Source organism: Vulpes vulpes, chromosome 1 (assembly GCF_048418805.1).
Source record: "Vulpes vulpes isolate BD-2025 chromosome 1, VulVul3, whole genome shotgun sequence".
Lineage (NCBI taxonomy): Eukaryota > Metazoa > Chordata > Mammalia > Carnivora > Canidae > Vulpes > Vulpes vulpes.
The window spans coordinates 46,638,888-46,666,025 of record NC_132780.1 but is presented as its reverse complement, the minus strand read 5'-3'; the positions used below and the strand labels follow the sequence as shown (position 1 = coordinate 46,666,025).

Sequence of the window (27,138 nt, the reverse complement as noted above, 5' to 3'; positions counted from 1 at the left end):
GATTATCTATTTCCATTACTTCCTCTGTTGGCCTATGACAGCCTCGAATGCAAATGCAATTTTTTTCCCTCAGAACCCAGAACTACCTAGGTAGAGAGCTCCATAAATTCCCCATCCGTGAGGAAAGGATTCTTAACAACAGACAAAGGTAGTACTTTTTTTAGAAAGGTAGTACTTTTTTTATTTTTAAGAAATCAAGTACCTTTTTTTTTTTTTTAACAACTAGAAGCCTGTATCTCCCACTCCCCTTCATGTCCATTCTCCACCTACCCCCTCTGACAACTTCCAGTTTGTTCTCTGTGTGCTTATGTCACCTGGGAAAGCCAGGAGGCCTCACAGGGGAGGCATCCCTTGAAGGACAGGCTTGAAGCCTGGGGGAGCTTTGCCTGGTGGACATGGAGAATGAAGGGGGAGGTATTGAGGTGGAGGGTGAAGTTCCCTACAGAGAAGTTGCATGTGCAAAGCAGAATGAGAAAGCTTGGCATGTTCTACAGGCCACAAGAGGTTCAGCATTGCTGACCAAATCATGCTGGAGATAGAAAGATAACGAGAAGTGTAGGCAAAGACCAAGGCCTTCCTTAACTTGGTTCAGGTGCCTTTTCTGTGAGCAATGGGAAGCCACTGAAGAATAAGAGAAATAAGAATGAGAGGCAAGAAGTTGACAAAGAAACTGTGGCTTTGATTTAGGTGAGTATGTGAACAGGGCAGATGCTGAAGGGTGGAAAGGAAGCAAGGACAGAGAGGGAAAACAGATTGGCCATGCATGAGGTGTGAGAGTAAAGTTAACAAGCTAAACTCTCCTTCAAGGTCCTGACTTAGGAAGCAGGGTGAAGGGCAATGCCATGCACAGGTGAAAGAAAACAGGAATGGGAACCTGTTTGGGGGGGTGGGGGTGATTTAAGTTTTAGTCACAGTGAGCTGGAAACGCCTATGGGTTCGTCAGGTGGAGATGTCCAATGGACACTTTCCTAATATGGGTGTGGAGCATCTGCCACCTGCAAACTTGGATTTCATCTGTGTCCTTCCCCATTTCCTCCCACCTTGTCCCCACTGGTTCTCATGGGGCCACGGATTCTTAAGAATGATGACAGCTCCAGACCATATCCCCAGGAAAAAAATATATGGACACATGCAGAAGAGACACCTATTCTCTCCCTACACTTCCCCTTTACTCGACCACCAATCCATGACACTTCTGACCACCAGAGGTGGGGGCTTTTACCCCCACACCAAGCAATTCTGTGACACCATCTGGGTGTCTTAAAATTTAAGTCAATTCTGACACCATCTACCTGGTAGTAGCATCAGATTCCTCGGGTTGAGGGGACAGTCCCACCAGACTCCCCTACTCCTCATCCCTCCCCCAAACACACACAGACTTCAGATGCCAGTCACAAGTCCAGGCTGTCATCTGTGCTTCCCACCAACCTACAGGCTCTAAATCAGAGGTTTCCACAACCCCCTCCACAGGTTCCATTAAGTTGCTAGAAAGCTCACGGAACTCAAGGAAGTAGTACTTACTATTTACCAGTTTACTGGGAGACAAGATGATAAAGGAAACAGATGGACATGCAGATACCTTGTATGCCTGAAGGGGTGCAGAGCTACCATGTCCTAGCCACGGACACTATTCTCCCTGTGTGTCCATTTGTTCACCAGCCTGGAAGCCTTCTGAACCCCGTATTATTGGGATTTTTATGGAGGCATGATTGTATACATGATAGATCAATAACTCCATTTCCAGGACCCTGTCTGGAGAATGGGAGTTGGAGTTGAAAATTCCAAGCTTCTAATCATGGTCAGGTCTCTCTGGGGGCCAACTCCCATCCAGGAGCTATCCAGGAGCCCACCCAGAGTCGCCTCAATAGAAGAAAAGAAGTTCTTAGTGCCCTTTACACAGGTCTTTGAGAGTTCTGGGCCAAGAAGGAGAACAAAGCCCAACTCCATAGTTCTTAAGGAAGTCGCAGTATCACAGCATGCATGCAAAACGTTTGCATGATCTCAGGACATACTGTGATGGATCTTATCTGTGAAAACTGAGTCACACATTCGAGGCAGAGCAAAAGGAAGTCCTAGGGACACTCCAAGGGTAGAGGAAAGGGAACCCCAAAGGCAACCAAGAGGGAGTGGCTGAGAAAGGAGCCCCGACAGACTGGGTGGCCAAAGTGCAGGACAATGTGGCTAGGGTAGGTCAAGGTTCAACATCACCAGAGCAAGGACTGCCAAGAGTTTATGAGCTTGCAAGGAGGAGTCACTGGGGACACTGGAGCCAATTCTATAGTGTGATGAGGCACAAGTAACTAAGAAGTAACCGTCAGAGGAAGTGGATTGAATGAGGTCTGATGAGATGTGAGGTAATTATTAACAGATTGGCACTGAGCACCCTGCACACCATAGCTGCTTCCATCAGCCAAAAAATAACCAGTAATCAATATTTATCTCAGCAATTAGATTCTCTTAGGAAATGAAAGTCAGGGGGCACCTGGGTGGCTCAGTCAATTCTGCCTTTGGCTCAGATTATGATCTCAGGGTCCTGAGATCCAGTATGGCATCGGAAACAGGTTCCCTGCTCAGGGGGGAGCCTGCTTCTCCCTCTGCCTGCTGCTTCCTCTGCTCAATTTCTCTCTCTCTCTCTCTCTCTCTCTCTCTCTCTCTCTCTCCCTCTCCCTCTCCCTCTCCCTCTCCCTCTCCCTAACAAATAAATAAATAATATATTTTAAAAAGAGGGGGATTAAAATCAGGTTTAAAGTAGAAAATACTTTGAAGACAGATTAAGGAAACAGAGCAGAGAGTCAGGAGAAAAAAAATACAGAGAGATGCGATTACAGAGGGAATTATTGACTTAATATATGTGCATTCATGAGCATTTTTCCTTTAAAGACTAAACCCTGGGATGCCTGGGTGGCTCAGCGGTTGAGCACCTGCCTTCAGCTCAGGGCATGATCCTGGAGTCTCGGGATCGAGTCCCACATCAGGCTCCTTGCATGGAGCCTGCTTCTCCCTTCTCCTATGTCTCTGCCTCTCGCTCTCTCTGTGTCTCTCATGAATAAATAAAATCATTAAAAAAAAAAAAAAAGGATTAAACCTGAGTTATTTGCTTTCTTCTTCTATATGCAAAATCAGAAATTAATAAACATGCTGAGAGGGTCATGGCACTTAAGAGGCAATGTACAAGGAAGATATAATTTCTTCTTAGCAAAGGTAGTAGAAATGCATTTGGTTTACAAACTAATTGAAGGAGAAAAAAATTTCTTGGCTTTAAGATAGACTTGCATTTAAATAATCCACATCCACAGTGAGGCCGATCCACTGCACACATAGATGGCAAGGGTCATCATTGAAAGATTGACAATTTGGGGGTGGAGGAAGAGCCTTGTTGTGTAGAAGAGTGTGAAAACAGCCTTGTGTCTTACTTCTTGGAATTCATACTTCCTGTGTAAACATTACTAATATAAGGAAAGGCCCTTTTTTTCTGGGATAGCACTGAGGGAATCAAGTAAATGGTCTGGGCATCGACACTGCTGGCCTTACCTCCACTCTTTGACTCCTTGCTCATGGTCTCGTGGGGCACTCTACACAGAGGCCCACATGGAGGGAGTCTTAGGGCCTTCCCAGAACTTCTCTGATCAAGACTGCAAGATTTCTTTGTACTTGTATAATCCTGTGAATCCCTTGTTGATTAATTTACATTTACTTATAACTATGTTCTTCATTCTAAGAACAATAACAGCCAAACCTTCAATACACCTTAGCTCTGTGCTAAGCATTAGTCTAAGAAACTCACACAGTCTTTATAACACACAAAAAAAAGAGAGCCTGGCTGAGTCACTGCCCAAGGTCATACAGCTAATAAGTAACAGAACTGGAGCAGGACACAGGTAATCTGTTCGTAACCACTACCACCTCGTTCTAATCTATATGCTTACCACACAGAAAATGCAAGGGTAAAATAATAAACAATCATGTTATCACCAGTCAGAACTGACTAGTAACATTTTTTTTTAATTTTTTTTTTTTTATTTATGATAGCCACAGAGAGAGAGAGAGAGAGAGGCAGAGACATAGGCAGAGGGAGAAGCAGGCTCCATGCACTGGGAGCCCGACGTGGGATTCGATCCCGCGTCTCCAGGATCGCGCCCTGGGCCAAAGGCAGGCGCCAAACCGCTGCGCCACCCAGGGATCCCTGACTAGTAACATTTAATCCAATTCGTGCCAAGACATTTCTCTTTTGAAGAATCAAAACAGTACACACAATCAACCTTGTCAAGGATCCTTGGCCACTGACCCACCCTTCCTCCTCATGCTTGCAATGATTGTCACAAACTAATTCATATTCTTCTTATCTGATTTGTAGTGGTGCTGTGGGCATTTCCAGGTAAAATGGTCCCCTTTACTGTCTCCTGACTGCTGTATGTCTCCTGTTTCAAACACTACACTGTCACCCCCTCACTCCAAAAATCCTGCACTTATTACTGCACTTAAAATGCCATTATCCAACCAAAGACTGAGATGAAACTGAAGTACAATGATTAATAGGGCTCCATGTGGAGGAGAGGTTTTAATGCCCAGGAGGACTGTGTGCAAGAATGTTCAGGGGTGAAGCAAGGAGTCCTTCTACAAGATGTTTAAAGAGTCTCTGTCCCAACGTTGCCCATCACAGATGCCCCCATCTCAAGCAACAGGGACTCCATTCAGGAGCTCAGGCAAAATCTTGGCATGATCTGTAGCTCTTTATTGAGAGCTGTATGGTCTAGCTCTGGTCCAACATCTCACAGATATTCTTATTACATCCTCACAAAACCTTAAGAGGTCTAGGAAATTGAGGCTAGGAGATGCTGCATAAACTGCTCAAGATCCCAACCCAGAAGTGGGGGAATTAAGAGTAGAAGTAGGGCAGCCCCCGTGGCGCAGCGGTTTAGTGCCGCCTGCAGCCCACAGCATGATCCTGGAGTCCCAGCATCGAGTCCCACTTCAGGCTCTCTGCATGGAGCCTGCTTCTCTCTCTGCCTGTGTCTCTGCCTCTCTCTCTCTCTCTCTCTCTCTCTCTCTCTGCATCTCTATGAATAAATAAATAAAAAATCTTTAAAAAAAAGAGTAGAAGTAGACAATCTCATTTCAGTGCTCTTGAGAAAAAAAAAAAAGAAAGAAACCAAAACATACACATGCAAAAAGAGAAGTGATAACTCATACATCATATTATCCCACATCAGAGGCTCATAATAGCTAGTGGCCCCACTTAAAATAAATTTTGGGATACCAGGATGGCTCAGTGGGCCAAGCTTCAGACTCCTGATTTTGGCTCAGGTCATGATCTCATGATCTCAGGATCATAGGATCGAGCCCCAAGTCAAGTTCCACGCTAAGCACGGAGCCTGCTTCAGATTCTCTCTCCTCCTCTCCCACTGCCCCTCCCCACTTACACACTCCCTCTCTCTAATAAAAACGAACTGAAGAAAAAAAAAAAAGTAGACCCATTTTCATCAAAATTGACCTGATCTCCTTTTCCCACCCTTTCATGCTTCATGTGCCAGAATGTCACCTATGTGTAGACTTCAGCTCCATACCCTGTCCAGCACTACACCAATTACCCACCAAATAATTTAACGCCAACCAATCATCCTTACTCAAGGGGTCTCCAAATCACACCATTTGATTCTTATCATTTCTCTTATATTTGCTGCTAATATAAAGTATACCTCCTCATCAGCTGGGCTATTTGGTTACCTTGAACGCAATTCCTACAAGACAACGTAAATGTTTACTTTTCCCCTGTACGAACTTTCACAGTAAGGAATTAATCCTGCCTAAGTGATGACAAATGAGAGGTTTTTTCCTAGAGTTTTCTTTTTTAAAACTCATTATGGACTCATGAAATTTGATATACTTGATGTGTTTCCATTCCACTATAAACATTGTTCTTTTTGGTGTTAAATCACCTTGAGTTGGAGGCCTTTTGAGGCCCTTTTCAGATCACTCCTTTAGATACAGACTCAGTCAGGCTTAAAAACTTCCTTGTTTCCAGCACACATTTTAGGGATACCTGTCCGGTTCTTTCCAGGGGGACAGCATTTAGAAGCCAAGATCTGAGCCCTCCAAGCTTCTGTATAGCTCCTCTCTGCTGCCCCCAGGAAGAGTCCTGTGCCTGCAGGGAGATTCAACAGTGCAGGGACAGTCATCTCGTCGGAAGCACAATTTCCATCTTAGTTTTTAATGTTGACAGCCTCAGTGTCTGTCTCTGTTGCTTTAGGATATATGTTGATCACTATCCAAGATAGTTAACCCTAGAGGGTTTGTAGGGACACCATATATATGCTGATTTGAGCCCTCAAAATTTTTGAGGTTCCTTCTTGAGTCCAACAGAGACAGGTGGTTGAAGGGAGTATCCAGACATTGACATTCTGAGTTTCCTTTTCCCTATAGGTTCTTCCCTGACCCTGACCTTTGGCATGATTCTTACTCTTGAACATTTCTCCTTGCACAGCTCCTCAAAGACACTCTTGTGTCATTTGGGAAACGTTCTGCAGACCATATATCAAAAATCATCCCTTTGCGGAACCTACTGTATATTCTGGATCAGTGGTGTTGAAAACAGAAATGACTGGTTTCCCCAGCTTGTGGTGCTTATGTGCTTGTCCCATCTTGTGACTCACTTGTGTGCTTTCCTGCCCTGGGGGTTGTCTTTGAGCGATTGACTTCTGTCATTTGCAGATTTCACAATGGGGTACTGTATTTTTGTCTGTAGGTTATTTCTCCAGAGGAAAAGGCAGTAATTTCCTAAAATCTGTATGAATGTGAAGAAAAGCATTATTATTGGTTCTTGTTTTCTACAGTGCAAAATAAAATAGTTCAAGGGGAAATATATATATATGTACATTATATATACATATAATGTATATATATATATTAACCATTTCGTTATTACAAACATAACTGGCAGAAGCTAAATTTATAAGTTCACATATGTGAATCATTCATAAAACATCTCTTTTTATAACTTTCTATTCTGAGATCATCTGAAACTTATAGAAATGTTGCAAGAATAACATAGAACTTAATCAGATTCACCACTAACACATTGCCTCATTTCCTTTTTTTAATTTTCTCTCATACTTATGTATATTTATCATTTGCTTTTTTCCCTAAGCCATTCAGGAATAAATTACAGACATCATACTCCTCTAATTCTAAATACCCAATGTCTACCTAAGGACTTTCTCTTATATAACATGGCATAGTTATGAAGATGAAGAAATTTAACATTGATATATTGCTATGTCCAAAATTTGGTCAATGTGTCCCTGTATTGTCCTTTATAACAAACATTGCCCTTAGTCCAGGATCCACTCCAGGATCACCCTGTATCTTGGGTATCATATCATCTATAATGGTCTCTCTGCCTGCACTGCCTCCCACGACCATAACAATTTGAAAGAACACAGGCCATTTTAGTTTGTAAAATATCCTTTGATTGGTTCTAATGTCCTTATTGTTAGATTTGAGTCACGCATTTGGGGCAGGAATCCCTCGGAAGTGATCTGTCCTCCTCTGTGCATCATATCAGGAGGCACATGATGTTGCTTTGTCCTATGCTTGGTGATTATTTGGTTAAGAATGCATCTTTCAGGTCTCACAATTATAAAGTTTCAACATTATAAATGAGCTCTTCTCATCAAAATTTTCATCTATGTTTAGCACCCGTTCAAGATTCTTGCCATGACAGTTATAAAGTGATGTAGAAAATATATTTGGGTGTTCCCTTTTCCAGAAATTGCAATTTTTTTTCCCCAGTAACAGCCCTATTTTAGCTGACCATCTAAAACCACCCACTGTTCCCTCATGAACTATGTCCTGGCTTCTCATCCATGATAAAGGACAATGAGTGTTTCCCACAGTAGAATGACCAGCACTGTGGTAACTTAGGAAATAATGCCTAAGTGTTCAGACCTTGGGCCAGGTCCATGGACCCTGAAATCGCATAAGATCCACTCACCTGATCATGTCAGAAGAACGCAGCTGACACTATTGCTAACCACTTTTATGGTTAAAAACTGAGGAGAATTTATATGCAGACCCAGCCCAGCATGATGCTTTTCTGCAGACCACTTTTTTTCTCTAAACTAACAAAATGAAGGGGAAGGTTTTTACCTCTGGGAATCTCATATTCTCAGACTCAGGAACAGGCTTCCACAAGGATTACGTTGGTATTACCATAACCCAGGCCAAAACCAATGTTTTTTCTCACTCCCCACTCCCTTAGTTAACCTTATTTAAGGGACGTGTGATGGTACCTACCTAGCCTACCAGACACTTACTGAGCATTAGGAGTCCTCTCTGGGCTGGCATGTTTCCCTCAGAATCTTGAGTATGCACATTCTCACTACCTAATGCCAGCCACTGTTCACGCAGTATTTCATTTAACCCCCACAGCAGGCCTGTTTTAAGTAAGAGAGGTGCCACTATACACCTCATTTTACTGGAATGTAGGGACTTCTATTTTCTTCCTTTGATCAATGGACAAGCTATTCAGCCTCGAGCCTACTCTGTTCTAGAGCACAGAAGAGAAAGCAGAGTCTAAGATGGGTACAGCTTAGATGGAGATAGCTTGCAGCCCAAATGTTCATTTCTGGTGGAAACAATATGTCAAGCCATTACTTGGGCCTTCTTACAAATCACCTCAACTAAGCATTGGCACATTTTTTGAGGATTTCAAAATACACAGATGGATGAGACTCTGCTGTCGAGCCCATCATTTTTCCATTTTATTCACTTTTTTGAATTTAGCTTGGAGATGGTTTGCTTTCTCAACTGATAGAATGAGTGCTTCTGGGTATTAACTCAGTTGTGCTTCCTCTGGACTGTATTTCTCCCCAGAACATAGAGCTCTTGATATGACCATCAAGAGGCATGGGCCCAATTTAGACTTTGCCACTTATTCATTATGTTCTTGGAAAAATCAGTGTGTCTCTCTGAGCCTCCAGTATTTCCTCTGTGAAACAGAGAGTGTAATACTTCATTTGCAGAGTTATGAAGATAAAATGGAAACAACATAAATACTTAAAAGGCACATGGCAGTGCTCACAGATGCTAGTTCTCTCTCTTTCTTTATTGGTCATCCCTTGGGCCACAATCATCCTTCCCAGGATTCTAACTAAAGTGGTGCAGACAGACAGAGGCACCTGGCTGGCTCAGTAACTGACTCAGGGGGTCCTGGTATCAAACCCCAAGTCAGGCTCCCTGCTCAAGTGGGGAACCTGCTTCTCCTTCTCCTTCTGCTGTCCCCCCCCCCCAATTTGTGCACTCTCATAAATAAATAAATAAATAAATAAATAAATAAATAAATAAATAAAGTGATACAGTCTGCCAAACAATCTTAAATCACAGTTAAGTATTCCTCAGGCCAAAGATCCTCTGACCCATCTTTGACCATACGAAGTACCGTGGCTAGCTATCCTTAGCACAGCAGGAATGTTGAAAAGCAAAAAGTTTTCTTGTTTGAAAACATCCCAAAGTATTTATTTCAACTACATATTATTGTGGGGTTTTTTTTTTTTTTCGCTCTTGAATATCTGAATAGAGTTGGTTAATGAGATTAAGCTTTGTTAGCATCCCAGGATTACATTTTTGGTTTATTAAACTACAAGATGTATAAGCAAATGTCACTCTGTAATACGTGACGAATCCCTTAGGGGAAAACAGCAGGGAGCAGATAAAACTCATGTTATAACACATTGTTCTTAATATGGGACAAGTGTTACACATATTTTGAAAATTCATTTGACTCCTTCTGGAAACACTCTCACCAAAAAAGAAAGAGTAACCTTACTCTAGAATCACACTCACAAGCCAAGATGTATTGTCATATATTTCATTTTCTTTACTTTCGTATTTTTAATAAACTTTGAAGTACTTGCATTTTTTCCATTTGTTTTTCTTTGATGAACTTGTACATGCAGTCTTCATAAAGCCAATTCTTGGGGTATGGAATGTAGAAATTATTTGATTAAAGACACCAGTGACTGGTGGCCACACAACGGTTTATTTTTTTTAATTATTTATTTATTTATTCATGAGAGCCACAGAGAGAGAGAAACAGAGACATAGGCAGATGGAGAAGCAGGATCCTCGCAGGAAGCTGATGCAGGACTCGATGTGGGGAACAGGAATCATGCCCTGAGCTGAAGGCAGACTCTCAACCAGTGAGCCACTGAGAATCCCCACACAATGGTTTCAAGTTTAAAATTGAGTTTGGGGAACACGGCAATGAAAATAGCTCAGACTCAGAGTTAAGGGACCGTTCCTCCGGCCCAGGGAACCAGCTATTCCTTACAGATAAGATTCTATATGGCCAAGGAAGGATTTAAAATACAGTCTTGTAAAGTTCAAGACTCACCTTCATTTCTGATCACAATTCTATTCACCTCATTTTCTGATCACAATTTCTATTTCCAAATTGGGCAAAATGAACCATAGATCTACAAAGCTATCAATCATTTTAACCAATGTTGCAAAGAAAATCTGAATTTCATTAGTTTTTAAAGCTTTTAGCAACAGGTTTGAAAGAGATAAGTTTTAAGTTAAAACTTCTCTATGATTGACAATCACTTTTGCATCTTAGCATCATTGTTGTACATACAATTTTTTCTAATTAGCTCCCCATTTTTCCTTTTCACTGGTGTAGGTGGAGCACAGAAGGGGCAAGTATGTGTTTTCCATTAACACTATAGTGTTCTTGTTTGCGTGATATATTGTTCTTGTTTGAGTGATATATTCTCAAAAATGTTTGTACTCTTTTCAAACTGAAATTTGAAAACAGCCTGGGGGCAAAGAAAACACTGGGTTGTATGTTATAAAAATTTCTTATAAGAGTATCTGCAGGAGTGTCAAGCATGTCAGTCAAGCTACCTGTGCTTATAACCACATATATCAGAATAAAATTTGAGTTTTGTTTTGTTTTGTTGTTCCCTCCAGAGAGTAAGATGGTACCTAAGCTCTAACTAGATTGAATCATGAGCTCATGGTGGTTTTGATATCTGGTTGTAGCAGCTGGTTTCTTCCAACAAATTTACAATGAAAGTTCCCCATATGATCTGATTTCTGTTTATCTCATCTCTCTCAATCACTTCCAATTGGACTTTTAGCATCTGGTAACATGGTGCCTGCTTATGACGGCATATCACGATTATGGAGAAGAACTGGTCAAAATTCCCAAGTCTCCATTACTTAGTGAGAATCAATAAAGAGCATGCCCATAAAGCAAGCTCTGATGGTGTTGAAACATGGTGAGGACTTGGAACAGGGGTGTGTACAGGAGCACACAGTGAGAAGTCAGAGATCACCCTTCCCACACCGCCAGTACAGTGGGGCTTTGGGGAGACTGGATTGACAGTCTAGTGGGAGTGCTAAGCCTTCCCGTGTAAGCACATGTCACCTGCTCAGCCAGAGGTTTACCTGGCCTCAGGGAGAAAATTGTCCCTAAAATACATGCAAACTACTGTTTAGAGATCATCGTGTTTTTTTTCTTTTTTTCTAACATCTTAAGTATTATCATATCACAACAAATTTAGTATGTGCCCAGCACCAGTCTATTTTTAGTTGTACATCTTGTCATCTCAATTATATACTGTAAAATGACAACTATTATCCCAATTTTATAGATGAACTATTGAGCACAGAAAACACGGTACCTTGTCCAAATTCACATGGTTAGTCAGTCAAGTATCAGCACACATTGTCCATAAAGAGCCAGGTAGTGAATATTTTAGACTTTTAGCCATAAGTCTGTGGAGCAACAGCAGCCGTAAATGATACATAGTGCATGGGTAAGTTGGTGTCCCAAAAAAATTTTATTTATGGACACTGAAATTTGAACTTCATATACTTTGCTTGTGTCATAAAATACTTGTACCTTTGATTTTTTTTCCAACCATTTAAAAACCTAAAATCTCACACAATGAGATGAGCACTGAGTGTTATACTATTTGTTGGCAAATTGAATTTAAATAATTTTTTTAAAAAATAAGTAAAAATAAAAATTACAGAAAGTAAAATAAAATAAATTAATTAAAATACATAAAAATCTAAAACTATTCCAAGTTCTTAGATTGTATGTATAAAAATAAGCACCTTGGAGCACCTGGGTGGATCCATTGCTCAAGCAAACAACTCTTGGTTTTGGCTCAGGTCTATTTCATGAGATCCAGCCTGCATGGGGGTGGGGGGAGTGGGTGTCTGTACTCAGCAGGGGGTCTGTTTGAGATTACCCATCTACACCTTCTCCCTTCCCACATGTGCCTGCTGTCTCTCTATCTCTCTTTCAATCTCTCTAAAATAAATAAATAAATCTTAAAAAAAAAAAAAAGCAACTGGCTGAGTTTAGCTCTGGAGCTATAGTTAGCTGCAGGAAGTGGTAGAGACAGAATTTAAACCCAGGCAATGTGGATCCAGTGAGTTCTTAATCATTATAGTAAATTATGATAGAAATTGCAGCAATGTATGAAACAGAAAATAAGAACCACCCATAACACCACAACCCAGAAATAACCATTAATAATATTTGATATTTTCTTCCATTCTTTTATCCACCTGTATGCAGTATATCGTTCATTAATTCTAGCTTTTCACTTCTTGCAAGCATTTTTTAACTTTTCCAAAAAGGCCCACTATTGCCACTCATTTTAAAGGTACTAAGGGAAACTGCCATTTTTGAAAGAATTGTATAGCTAATAATTTCCTAAAATAAAGAATCTTTTTATTAAGTGAGCAGTTGGTCACATTCCATTTATCTGCTGCATATTTGCATTTCTAGGAAGTAGATTTTGAAAAGCAATCCAGTCTGTGGACAGGGATGTAGTCAAAAGGCTTTGGAATCATCTAGACATGAGGTTGGCCTCTCACCATCCCTTAATTAGCCAAACAACCCTGAGTAAGTCATAACTTTACCACACCTGGTTTTGCTTGTACTGAACCCAAGACCACTGTAAAAGTGTAGACCTGGCACAGAATATTGGCAATAGATAAAAACCAGTCCTTAAGGTCTTTCCCTGTCCCCCAAGATTCCTAGTCCCCAGCACCACCCACAGGAAATAGATTATTTCACTCATCACTCTTGTGAAAGCATCCTTTTCTGTCCTGCACACTGAAAGAGTTTTCCAGAGTAAAAATAGCCCAAGCTTAATGAGGTGGGTGGACCTGAACTGGAAGAGTTTCCTTCCCTTAAAACCACTCCTTCCACCTACTCCGCCCAACAGATTCTTCAGTTTCCAGTGCAAGCCTTGCCCAGGTGCCATAAACAGCAGGTAGCAGACTGACATCAGCAGAAGCTGTGATCCCTTTCAAGCTACTGAGGAACCTCTAGACCAGATCTGAAAAGAATTCGGAGCCCAGCCAATTCCATGAGCAGCAGAGATTTTGTGGAGCTGACGGGTATGACAACCCCCAGAGCCGAGGGCTGCAGCAACACTGGCTTCCAGGTGAGCAGACAGGCGTGTTGCCTTGTGTTTAAGACCACGTCAATGGGGATAAGGCTCTTTTCTTACCACCTTGGCAGGTTTCTGAACAAAGCAGTGGGATTACTGGAATGCAATAAGATTTTCTCATAAAACTTTAAAAAAAATATTGTATTTTGCTTCTTGAGTTCTTCCTGTTGACAAACCTGAAAAGTCTCTTTTAATTGAACTTGTTTGCATTGCTGACTTGCCCTGTCACTTAGGAACAAGACTTTCTTCTCTGGCTTTTGTTTTGGGCTCACAGGCCCTGCCAGCATTTTCCAAAGAGCTAGTAAAATGGAGAGAATGGGGTGAGTCCAGCTCCTGAATGTAAGGAGCACACTTGAGGCTTTCTTTCTTTATACCAGGTCCCAAAGCCCCTGTCTGACAGTGGCCTGGGTGGCCCCCTCCCCAGTGCAGCCAGGTTATGCAAACTAGTCTCATGTCATCAACCAAAACTCACTGAGTGATTAATGCCACTTACCTCTGGGCTGGGTGCTGCAGAGACCTGGAAGGAGCCCTGTTAGAGGGAAATGCCAGGTGTTCTGACTGGCACTGGGATGGGGGTTTTCAGAGATATCCTGGGCTGTGGTCCCTTCCCTAAGCTAGCATGGGAGTCACACTAATGGGGGCCAGCAACCTCCTGGGATTCATGGTTACCAAAGAAAGCAATACAAACTTTTAGGCACTGGCAAAGAAAGGACTAAGCATGGTAAAAGGGCTTTAGCACACGTCCTAAGTCTTCTACCCACAAGTTACTGTCCCCTCCCTGGTTTCAGTTCAGCTGCCTGTACAGTCAGTAGTCACAGTGATCTTCCTCTCATAGGTTAGTAGTGTAAGGGAAGAAAAGTTTTGTCCTCTTCCCTCTTAATTCAGCACCTGAGGTCTGTGAATTAAACTGAGAAATGGCAGATTAAACAGAGAAAGGCATATAAAGTTTATTAATATTTTAATGTTAGGGGGATCCCTGGGTGGCGCAGAGGTTTGGCGCCTGCCTTTGGCCCAGGGCGCAATCCTGGAGACCTGGGATCGAATCCCACGTCGGGCTCCCAGTGCATGGAGCCTGCTTCTCCCTCTGCCTATGTCTCTGCCTCTCTCTCTCTCTCTCTCTCTCTCTCTCTCTGTGTGACTATCATAAATAAATAAAAATTTAAAAAAAATATTTTAATGTTAGGTTCATGTAGCTTCATAGAAAAGAAATAAAAAATTCAAAGAACCTAAACAACTCAGGGGCTTATATACCATTTTAACAAGGGAAAAAGAATTGTGGAAAAGTGATTAGACAAAAGAGAAAGAGAGAGAAAGAGGTTAAGGGCCAAGAGATTGTGGGAAGTGACTAGGAACTATTGGGGTAGCTAATGGAAGATAAGGTGTAATATGAGGTTTATGCAATCTTAACTCTATTACCAGTGATTAGGAGTATTCTCCTCTCACTGCTGGAAGAGAGGACAGCTGCACAAGGGAAATTCATGCCCTACTCTCAGAAAAAGGGAGGAAGACTGAAGAGAGTTTTCTGTGTCTGCTTTTCCTCAATTGCTTACAGCTCAAAATTACTCTCATGCCAAAATGGCATCTTTTGGGGTGGTATATCCTAACTCCCTTCATAGGAGTTAAATGAGAAAAAGCATAAAGCAGAGGGTCTTTATGGTTCAAGAGAATGGAAGAAACAGAATGGCATAGAATTAAAGTCAGGATTAAGCAGGACCCCCCTTTTTCTGCAGTGGCAGGGGGCCCATATCACCAGTGGTTGGCATCCCAGTCAGTGAGGAGGACACACATCCATCAAAGATAGCCCTGGTTTCTATGCTTCATTCTCTTCTATCAAACATAGCAGTTCCAGGTATCAAACTCAGGAGAATTCCACACACCAACACCCACAAGCTGTGACCAGGTTATTTCTTCCAACGCTTGCGGTTTGACAAGACACGTTTACTCAGCAAAATCATTAACTTCCCCCCCTATTTAAGACCACTGCTGGAAAGGGATGCCAAGTCAAGAAGGGATAAGACACTATTCTTGCCCTCCAGGAGCAAAGTAAGCAGAAACCAATATGCAATTGTAACATGATGTAAAAATAAACAAAAAATGATGTCAGAAGTTGGCAGAGTATATTGCCTATACACATGCAGGTGAGCCGGGCTGACCAGGAAGCCTCTCAGGGTGAAAGAAGGGGCAGGGATTTCCCAGTTGAACAGGGGGAGCTTTCAGCAGAGCACTGCAAGCAAAGAGAACTTCTCGAAAGAGGGTATGTGCTTGGGATAGAGAAGATGAGGTACAGGAGCTGGAGAGTAGGCAAGCTGGCCCCAGATCATGTGGACTCAACGCATACTAACACACTGGGGACAAATCAACCAGAATTTGACTATCCAATTGTTAAAGTACTTTACTAGCCCTGTCGAGGGTGGAAAAAATGGAAAGAGATTTGTGTGTGGTTGTGATGCCACTTAGAAGGGTAGCATGATAATCATGGTGCAAACCAGCACGGGACAGAAGTACCAATACTGGTTGGAGGCCCTCTTAGCCGTGGAACTAGCATTGAGTCAGGGTGAGGTAAGAGTTGCTCTGGCTGTGAATATTCCCGTTCTCTCCTCTGGAAGGTAGGATAATGATAGTATATCTTGGGGTTGAGAGAATTAAATGAATTAATATATATTAGGGGGAGAAAGTATTTGTTTTAAAGAACTGTGCTGTCTTAGTTCGTTCAGGCTGGTATAAACACCATGAACTGGGTGGCTTATAAATAAAAATTTATTTCCCATGGTTCTGGCGACTGAAAGTGCAAGACTGTGGCACCAACAGACTCGGGATCTGGTGAAGACACACTTCCTCATGGACAGCCATCTACTTATTGTGTCCTCAAGGGCAGAAGGTGCAAGGGGCTCTCTGGAGTCTCTTTTATAAGGGCACTGATCCCATTGCTGAGGGCTCTACCCTCATAGCCTAATCACCTCAAAGTCCTCACCACCTAAATCTGTCACGTTAGTATTAGATTTTCCAACAGGAATTTTGTGAGGATAGTGGGGACACCGTCAGACCTTAGCAAGTACCTAGCACTCAGAGTGAACATAATAATAGTATCTCTCGGTGCTGGGGCAGGTTAAAGAGAGTGACTAACCAACATATCTGGCTTGAGAGCAGAACTTAGAAGTGATTCCCTTTATAGAAACAGGAAATCCAGAGGGATGATTAGAGCAAGGACGACCATGAATTCATTTTGAGGCCTGCTGGATGAAATTAGGGTGATTCCTCACCTCTAGATGAAGATGGGGAGGAGGCAGGAAACTCCAGGCATACATGCACCTGGAGGCTAGAAGGGGGGATCATGCATTTGGGGGCAGTTAGCACATTGATGATCCAGTGGCATGAATGAGACCAGCTTATAAGAGAAACCTAGGAAGCCCCAGTGTTTATGGAGCTGGGAGGTTGGAGCAATCAGAGGATCTTCGTCCTCAGGGAGAGAATGAGGAGCAGCACCAGGAGAGGGGAGAGTCTGAGGAAGCCAAAGGAAAAGAGAACTACATCAGCAGCAGCAAAGACAAATTCACTGGATTTGCCAACCAAGAAGTCATCAGTGACCAGGAGTGGGGGAGGAGGACAGGTGGTGTTAGGAGCGGGAGCTGTGAAGGGGAGCAAATGAGGGAAGAGAGGACGTTCTTTCCCCTGGCAGAGAGCAGAGTGGGGAAGAGAGACAGACTCGGGGGAGGCAGGATTGAGACTGTAGACAGGAGGCTTTTTTAGTCAAAAAAAAATTTTTTTAAGGATTTTATTTATTTCTTCACAAGAGACACAAAGGGAGGCAGAGGCATTGGTAGAGGTAGAAACAGGCTCCCTGCCAGGAGCCCAATGCAGGACTTGATCCCAGGACTCCGGGATCACGATCTGAGCCAAACAAAGGCAGATACTCAACCACTGAGCATCCCCCCAAAAAAATTTCATTGTGAAATATAACATGCATAAAAAAACACACAAAATCAGATAGACAACTTATTATAAAGTGCCATCCACATCAAGAAACAGGACATTGCGTCGCTCAGCTAGGACACCCCAATTCTGTACATCTGTCACAACTGCCACCTCCACTGGGGATGACAATGATCCTAACTTTATAGGAATTACTTCCCTGCTTTGCTTTATGTCTAAACTCATAATTATGAATCCCCAAGCACTGCTTTTGCCTATTTTTAAATTTTATATAAACAGAAAATTACAAGAAAATATTTGCTTATTTTAAAACATTTATATGGAATTGGGCAAGATGAATCATTTTGTGTCTGACTTCTTTTGCTCAGTTTTGGATTCCTGAGACTCAGCCATGGTGTTGTGTGTAACTAGAGTTCATCCCATTTCATTGATATACAGTATTCTCCATAAACACTACACAATTTATCTCTTTTACTGTTGGTGGACATTTATGTCGTTAAGCTTGGAGCTTTTAGGAGCTTCTACAAGCAAACGCAGCTCTAAACACTCTCAGACATGTCCCCTGATGCGTATGTAACAGACTTGTTTGGCATTATATTTAGGAGTAGAATCGCTAGGTCATTGGGAATGCATCTATATTTTCAACTTTAGCGACTCTGGCAACCTGGTTTCTCAAGTGGTTTTACTAATACACACTTCCATCCAAGGAGTGTGAGTTCTTTTTATTGCAGAGCCTCACCAATATTTATCTGGCTTTTTAATTCCAATGATTCTGGTAGATGTATAGTAAGTAGTGCAACACTTTGGTTTCATTTTACTTTTCCTTTGTTATTGGCCACTAGATACCAACTTTATGGAATGCTTGCTCAAGTCTCTCACCTGTTTTCTCTACTGGATTTTGTCTCTTTTCCTACTGATGTGAAGGAGTTCTTTTTATGTTCCAAAGACAAGCCCTTTTTCAGTTATATGGTTTCCAAATGACTTCTGTACTTCTTAAGTTTCTTTCACCCTTTAATATTTAGATGCACAAAAGTTAATTACATTGTGGTCCCAATTATTTATTAAGTGTTTCTGTTTTATATATCCTGTTTAAGACATCTTTTTCTGTCTCGCAAGATCATAAAATACCCCCCCCCTTTTTTTCCAAAAACTTGTTGCTGACTTCCACAATGAGGACTCTGGTCCTCCCGAAATTAGATCTTATGGATAAATAAGGTGGGAGTCAAGTTTTTGTTTTTCTACACAGGCATCCAATTATTTCAGGATCACTTAAAAAACAATCTTATCCCCACGTGACTAGTACCACATTTATCAAGCGTCCATATTTAGGGTATGTCTTTTTAGAATAGGGCAACTAAAAGATTTTCCCAAACTGAAAGCAGGGGAGACAGAGGAGACAGAGAATGGAAAATTGACAGCAAGAGAGGTCAGGATTTCTAAGGGTGAAAATTGAGGCAATTTTTGAAAGAATACTCTTACTAAAGGGTGTTCTGTAGAAATGCAGGTGAGGTTTCATCCTGCCTATCAGTCATTGATTTTAGGACCTGTGGCCCTCAGAGCCACACAGCCCATGTTCACTCAGATGTCAGCTGCGTGGTACCCACTTACAAGAGTCTCAACACAGAACTGGATGGGAAATGTGACTCTGCACACACACAGACACACACACACACACACACACACACACACAAATTGACCTACTCCTTGAATAGTCTGGTGAGATAGTCAAATTTGAAGAGTTTGTTAAATTATGGGGAAATTTTGGGAGGTCATCTAAGTGCAAGAATGTTTGACACAGATAATTTGAATAGAGAAGTTCTATGGTTGGGAGTAATCATGCAAAGTAAGGAGGAAGAGCTTTATTTCTCTCTAATCCTCTGAGGGAGGTCCACATGAATCACACCAGGTGGTTGAGTAGGTTTCCACTAACTCAGGACAAGCTTGGCCAGAACTATTGAGGTACTTTTCAGCCCACAGGTGAATTAAAACACAGAAAACACATGACAATAATTGCCTTTGTGAAGGACGTTTTAAAAACCTCTCTCTCCTCTCCTCAAATCAGATCATACTTAATTATTTCTAACAACCTAGGTGGCTAGAACCCAAGGCATTTCCATGATGCCTCAGTGGGGAAGGATTTAGTGATCTAGTTTTGCCCTTTACTCCACAGTCTCTCACTTTACTTGTGGGTTTTTTTTTTCACATCTCTTAATTTAAAATGAAGATAGTGGCACCTACTGACCCATGCAGATAGAGCAGGTGAGAGCAAAGAAACTGACAAGTGACATTTCCAGGAGGCACCCAAATTAGGCTTCCTGTTGACCCACATGGCTACTTCCTCATTCCCCTGCAGAGCATGAGGTCTCGAGGTCAGAGTAGAGGGAAGAAAGAAGTAGGTGGGGAAGAATTTTAAAAGCACAGCTGGAAAAAGAGGTGGTCTGTAATGTTCCAAGAACTGACTATATGGCATGTGACTTTGACTTTGGTTAGAGATAACAAGGAGCCTCTTCTTAAGGAGGAAATGGAGAGGGAAGAAAGGGATGAGCTTTTGAGAAAAAGCCACACTGGGGTGTGGTGGTGGGTTAACCACAGATGCTAAGGTTAAAAGTCACATACTGAATCATTGTGAGGAGGGCAAAACATAAGCTCTTTGGGTGAAGAGTTGAGACTTCAAAGCCAGAATGCCAGCCTACCATTAAGACAAGTTACCTAACTCCCAAATCTGTTTCCCCATCCAAAAACCAGGTCCTAATACCCTACATCATAAGACTAGGGGGGATAGTGGAAAGCTCTAGCACCTAACAAATGCTCAAGTATCAGCAACTATTAGCTAAACCATTTAGTTGGGGATGCTATTTTGGGTGCAAAGGCCAAATCAAAGTTTGAAATCCAGGTGTGAATTCTGTGTATCTACAATAAGAAACTATGGAAGATGCTAAGAGGCAACTTGGAATTATTTTAATGTCAGCCAAATGTAAACCTCAAGTCCCTTGGGTCCCTGCCAGACTGAGAGACCTTGGCTCTCAGCATCTGTGTCTCTTTAAAAGGACGTTATAAAGTTATTTTTATTTTTTTTAAATATTGTATTTATTTAATCATGAGAGACAGAGAGTGAGGGAGAGACACAGGCAGAGGGAGAAGCAGGCTCCACACAGGGAGCCCGATGTGAGACTCAATCCTCGATCCCAGCCAGGATCATGCCCTGAGCCAAAGACAGATGCTCAACTGCTGAGCCACCCAGGCATCCCTACAAAGTTATTTTTAAATAACTTTTGGGTTATTCTGATCCATTTCTTATAAGTCAAATGCATCTCTAAAAAAAATTTTTAGGCTCTAAATTTATTCACTGTGTTTCTAATTAATTTACATTCATTTAGTCAGTGCTCTTTGGAATGATGTGCTTGATAACCAAAGTGATTTTAAGATTAGCCAAAAAGCAACGTTCTTCTTAATGTAAGCAAATTCAAATGCTTATGGCACATTGATGTATTTTCATTAATGCCTCACTATCGAATGTTCTGACTTGAGATAGCCTGGTTCAGGATAAGACTAATACTTAGGAAGTGACCATGATTTCCCAAAATTGAACAAGAGTAAGGCAGGCCCAAGAAACCAAGATTTCATCCTGGAGGTGATTCAGGCTTTGGCATCAAATGCATTTTCATAAAAAAAGAGATCTATTATCATCCTTGATCCCTTTGGACAGACTGGAGATTTACCTACTAAAAACCAATCAGAGAGGGAATAAAAAGAATTTTTTTTTCAATTGATGGCTTAAAAGGGATTATACCCTTGTTTATTTTTTCCTCAACTGTCGGAAGATGTTTGCTGTTAAGAACATTTCTGTTTCAATTTTAAAAACGTATTATAAGCAACTAAATGCCAACAAATCAGGCAATCTGGAAGAAATGGATACACTCCTGGAAACCTACAAATTACCAAAACTGAAACAGCAAGAAATAGAAAATGTGAACAGGCCAATAACCAGCAAGGAAATTGAAGAAGTCATCACAATCCTCCAAGACACAAAGGTCCAGGGCCGGATGGCTTCCCAGGGGAACTCTAAAAAACATTTAAAGCAGAAATAATACCTATTCTACTAAAGCTGTTTCAAAGGATAGAAAGGGAGGGAATACTTCCAAACTCGTTTTATGAGGCCAGCATTATCTTGATCCCAAAACCAGACAAAGACCCCAACAAAAAGGAGAATTACAGACCAATATCCCTGATGAACATGGATGCAAAAATTCTCACCAAGATACTAGCCAGTAGGATCCAACAGTACAGTAAGAGGATTATTCAATGTGACTATGTGGAATTTATCCCTGGGATGCAAGGCTGGTTTAACATTTGTAAAACGATCAACCTGTTACATCACATTAATAAGAGAAAAGACAAAGAACCATATGATCCTCTCAGATGCAGAGAAAGCATTTGACAAAATTCAGCATCCATTCCTGATTAAAACTCTTCACAGTGTAGGGATAGGCAGAACATTCTTCATACAATAAAAGCCATTTATGAGAAGCCCACAGCAAATATCATTCTCAATGGGGAAAACTGAGAGCCTTTCCCCTAAGATCAGGAACACGACAGGGATGTCCATTCTCACCACTCTTATTCAACATAGTACTGGAAGTCCTAGCCTCAGCAATGAGACAACAAAAAAAATTAAAAGGCATTCAAATTGGCAAAGAAGAAGTCCAACTCTCCCTCTTCGCAGATGACATGATAGTTTAAATAGGAAACACAATGTCTCCACTTCAAGATTGCTAGAACTCCTACAGCAAGTTGGCAATGTGGCAGGATACAAAATCAATACAGAGAAATTAGTGGCATTTCTGTACACTAACAATGAGTCTGAAGAAAGAGAAATTAAGGAATTGATCTCATTTGCAATTGCACCCAAAATCATGAGATACCTAGGAATAAACCTAACCAAAGAAGTAAAGGATCTATATCCTAAAAACTACAAAACACTTCTGACAGAAATTGAGGAAGACATAAGGAAACACAGTCCATGGTCATGGATTGGGAGAATAAATATTGTGAAAATGTCTATGCTATCCAGAGCAATTTACACATTCAATGCAATCCTTATCAAAACACCTTGGTCTTTCTTCATAGAGTTGGAACAAATAATCTTAAGATTTGTATGGAACCAGAAAAGACCCCAAATAGCCAGAAGAATACTGAAAAAGAAGACCAAAGCTGGGGGCATCACAATTCCTGACTTCAAGCTGCATTACAAAGCTATAATCGTCAAGAAAGTGTGGTACTGGCACAAGAACAGATACATGGATCAATGGAACAGAATAGAGAACCCAGAGATGGACCCTCAACTCTATGATCAACACATCTTTGACAAAGCAGGAAAGAATATCCACTGGAAATAAGACAGTCTCTTCAATAAATGGTGTCGGGAAAATTGGACAATCATGTGAAGAAGAATGAAACTAGGCCATTCTCTTACACCATACACAAAGATAAATTCAAAATTTTGAGAGATCTAAATGTAAAATAAGAATCCATTAAAATACTAGAGGAGAACACAGGCAACAACCTTTTTGAACTTGGTCATGGTAACTTCTTGCAAGACACAGCTGTGAAGGCAAAAGAAACAAAAGCAGAAATGAATTACCGAGACTTCATCAAGATAAAAAGTTTCTGCACAGTGAAGGAAACAATCATCAAACTAAAAGACAACTTACTAAATGGGAGAAGATATTTGCAAATGACATATCAGATAAAAGGCTAGTATCAAAGATCTATAAGAACTTATCATACTCCACACCCAAGAAACAAACAATCCAGTCATGAAATGGGCAGAAGACATGAACAGACTTTCTCCAAAGAAGACCTACACATGGCCAACAAGCACATGAGAAAATGCTCTACATCACTTGCCACCAGGGAAATACAAATCAAAACCATAATAAGATACCATCTCATACCAGTGAGAGTGGCTAAAACTAATAAGACAGGAAACAACAAATGTTGGAGAGGATGTGGAGAAAGGGGAACCCTCCTGTGTTGGTGATAATGCAAACTGGTACAACACACTGGAAAAACAGTGTGGAGGTTTTCTAGAAGTTAAAAATAAAGCTCCTCACCACCCAGCAATTGCACCACTGGGTATTTACCCTAAAGATACTGATGTAGTGAAAGATGGGACACTTTCACCCCAGTGATCATAGCAGCAATGTCCACGATAGCCAAATTGTGGAAGGAACCTCAATGTCCTTCAACAGATGAATGGGTAAAGAAGATATGGTCTGTATGAACAATGGGATATTACTCAGTCATCAGAATATCTACCATTTGCTTCGACGTGGATGGAACTGAAGGGTATTATGCTGAGTGAAATAAGTCAATCGGAGGAGGACAATCATCATATGGTTTTACTCATACGTGGAAATTAAGATAATGAAACAGATTATAAGGGAAAGAGGGAAACTGAGCAGGAAAAATTAGAGAGCGAGCAAACCATGAGAGACTCCTAATTCTGGGAAACAAACAGAGGGTTGCAGAATAGGAGGAGGGTGGGGAGATGAGGTAACTAGGTGACAGGCACTGAATGGGCACTGAGGATGGCACTTGATGAGATGAGCCCTGGGGATTATAGTATATGTTGGCAAATTGAATTTAAATAAAATATATATTTTTTAAAAGTACATTTCTGTTTCCCCATGACTAAAGGGATTGCATCTTTGGAATTTCAGATGCAGCTAAGTTAATTCTAATTAATCTGTAAAAGCATTAAAAAGTGTAGGAGTTGAACTTCTTAAGTCTTAATCTTGAGTATAGTAAAATAATTAATTGTGTAACTTATGTTTGACAGCTTCTCTTCTAAATTCCCTGAGAACAGGGATGATATATGCAGTCTCAGCGACCAGCATTGCTAGCCCATTGACCATAGCGACCCATGACGTCAGACAGAAGACTGGTTTTTAACAGAAGGAAAGGATGCCTATGCGTGAATGCTTGGTTTCATGGCAGTAAAAAAATGATAAAGATTCAAATATTTGAGAAGCAAGGGAAGGAAATATTAAGTACAGTTGTGGGGAGGGAGGACTGCAGAGTGCTGTGTCTGGCCCAGGAAGTAAGGAGTCCAGGTATTGTCATATTATTGCTCTAAGGATAGCAGCTTGTCCAGGCTGAAATCAGACATTATCAAATACAAATTATCAATATAAATATCAAAAGCTAAAATAAGAGTGAAAGGCAAGCCAGGAGGAGAAGGTCAGTGATATCTTGGAGCACACAATTCTACATTTATATGACTTTTAGTTAGCTCCAGGCTCAGGAAACTCTGGGCATAAAAAAAATAAAAATAAAAATATACACAAGTGCATTTGCAGACATTTAACTCCACTCTTCTGGTGATGACTTGGTTAGGATGGAGAACACCCCACCACTACCAAGGCATGCTTCCCTGTTTGTAATTAGTAAGCTATCTGTAGAGGTGATATTCAAGGCTATGTGAATATCCAGTTGCCCAACACATTTCACCCAATGGTGTTAGCTTCCCTTCCTTGAATCAGTTATTACCTAGGGAGCTGCAAAATGAGGGTTTTCATTGCTTCGTTGTTCCTACCCTGGCATTCATCTGAAAAGAATACATCTACCTTTTTTTTTTTAAGAATACACTTTGATCATCTTCTTCTCTCTGGACTAACATTCTTTCTTTTATTATATATTTTATAATCAATTCCCAACATTTTTTTTATTTCTTGCAACATTTTATGATAAGGACTTTAAAACATAAAGGGAAGTTAAAAGACTTGCATAGCAAACATCTCTATATCCACCATCTGTGCTTCATAATTAATGTTTTGCCATACTCAACTTTCTCACATATTTGTTCATCTACACTCTCCTCTATACACCCATCAGTCCGGCTCATTGTTTGATACAAATAAGTTGCAGGCATTATTCATGCTTTTGGCTTTTTAGTGCTCAACTTGTCCCAAACTTGGCCAGTGATCTCAGAATGCTTTTTGATAAGGACTGAATTTACTTATTAGATGCAACTATCCTAAACAATATATGAAGTAAACATTTATGGTATATAAAATTGAGGCCATATTTTAGCATATTAATGCTTTTAACCACAGCCAGAATCAGAAGTGGGGCCACACCTTGGCCTTCAAGGCACCTCTATTTAGTGTTAGTGGACTGGCGCCACCAAGTGGACATTTCAAGCAGCAACCATTAGTGTCTGGCCTGCATTGAGCATGTTTGGTCTGGTGCCACAATAACAGCAAAAGCTAATCTGCATTTTATCTTCCAAAGAGAACTCTAATGAGTTCTGATGCAAAAAAAATTACCTAGTTTTAGAAAATCATATGACATTCACCTCGATTAAGCAGGAAGCTTAAACATCATTCATTAAATGCTTAATTTCAAAAAACTCTATGAACACGATACCAAAGCCTTTATTCCTGGGTGTTATTTGTTATCCTCCACTAGTAGATTTGCTGGATGATGAGATGGACAGACCTGGAAGTAAAACCCAAATATCCAAGTGCAAATAAGAAGGAAAAGTATGTAATCTCCCAGATGTATGATGGTCATTCCTAACTATGAGATGCACCAGGTAGAAGATGGACCTGAGAGGGAGAGAGAAAGTCCCATCCCACAGACCAAGAGGAAGTAGAACTGCTTGTTTGAAATGGAGGTGAAAGATGCAAAATAACCCTCCCTACACTGAATGTATATAAGTAGAGAAAATATTTGGTATCTGTTGCAAATAACCTCCAAATAAAATTTACATGATGGCACTGAAATTAAGGTAGTTAATAGAATTTTCCCCTGGACCTTGCTGGGGTTTATTTTCTTGATTTTTAAGGTGTTAATAAAGATGCATATGCACTATCTCAAATTAATTTTAATAACTAGATTTAACTATAACTGGTTCCCTTTTAGTATCATATATTTAATTTTATGTATTTTAAAACATTCTGAAAGGAAACCATAGGCTGTACCAACTGTTCTGCTTTGGGACACTTCCCAGAAGTTACACATAGCTTCAATCACAGGGGCAGAATTTAATCATAGCCACAGAGAGTTTAGAAATATACCTTGAGGCTGGGAAATTTGGGGCCCTGTTCAAATTCAGAGCCCTATATTTAAAGGAATTAGAGAAGGGGCACCTGGGTGGCTCAGTCTGCTGGGCATCCAACTCTTGACTTTGGTTCAGGTCATGATCTCAGGGTCATGGGATCGAGCACTGCATTGGGCTTGGTGCTAGGTGTGGAATCTGCTTGGAATTCTCTCTCTCTCTCTCTCTCTCTCTCTCTCTCTCTCTCTCTCTCTTCCTCTGCTCCTGCCCTTTAAATAGAAGGGGAAAAAAGGAAATAGAAAAGAATAGATATTAGTGACAACTAGGAGTCTTGGCCACAATATATTTCCTACTGGGGTTATAGAATTCAACTTATGTTAATCAGATTGTATTATTTATTATTATCTTGATCTTCCTTATCCTTACTTTTGCCCACTTGATCTGTCATAGACTGAAAGAGTTTTATCAACCTTTTGCTAAATGTGTTTCTAGGTACTTGTCCCTCAGTTTCCTTTATATTAATCTATGCCATTTGTATGCAGAGTCCTCCTTCTCAGAGCAAGAGTTTGTACTCTGACCGTTGTTGTTCTGGAACAGTTTAGTTACTTTTTTTAATCCTGTATTCAGACTTGGTAAATTAAGATCATGACCACTGCATGTTTTATCTTT

At 40.9% G+C, this 27,138-nt stretch overlaps 1 protein-coding gene across 2 annotated transcripts in view; it reads left to right on the top strand.

The window, feature by feature from the left end:
* The first annotated feature begins 13,254 nt into the window (after nt 1-13,254).
* Nucleotides 13,255-27,138, top strand: part of SLC28A3 (solute carrier family 28 member 3) — a 57,399-nt gene continuing 43,515 nt past the window's right edge. The window contains exon 1 of one of the 2 annotated variants that reach the window (XM_072763222.1): nt 13,255-13,469. Coding sequence is in view for 1 of the 2 variants with exons in the window: in XM_072763215.1 (XP_072619316.1) it covers nt 13,392-13,469 (78 nt within the window). In the remaining variant the exon portion in view is untranslated. The remainder of the gene's footprint in view (nt 13,470-27,138) is intronic. The other variant, XM_072763215.1, reaches the window with a different exon arrangement.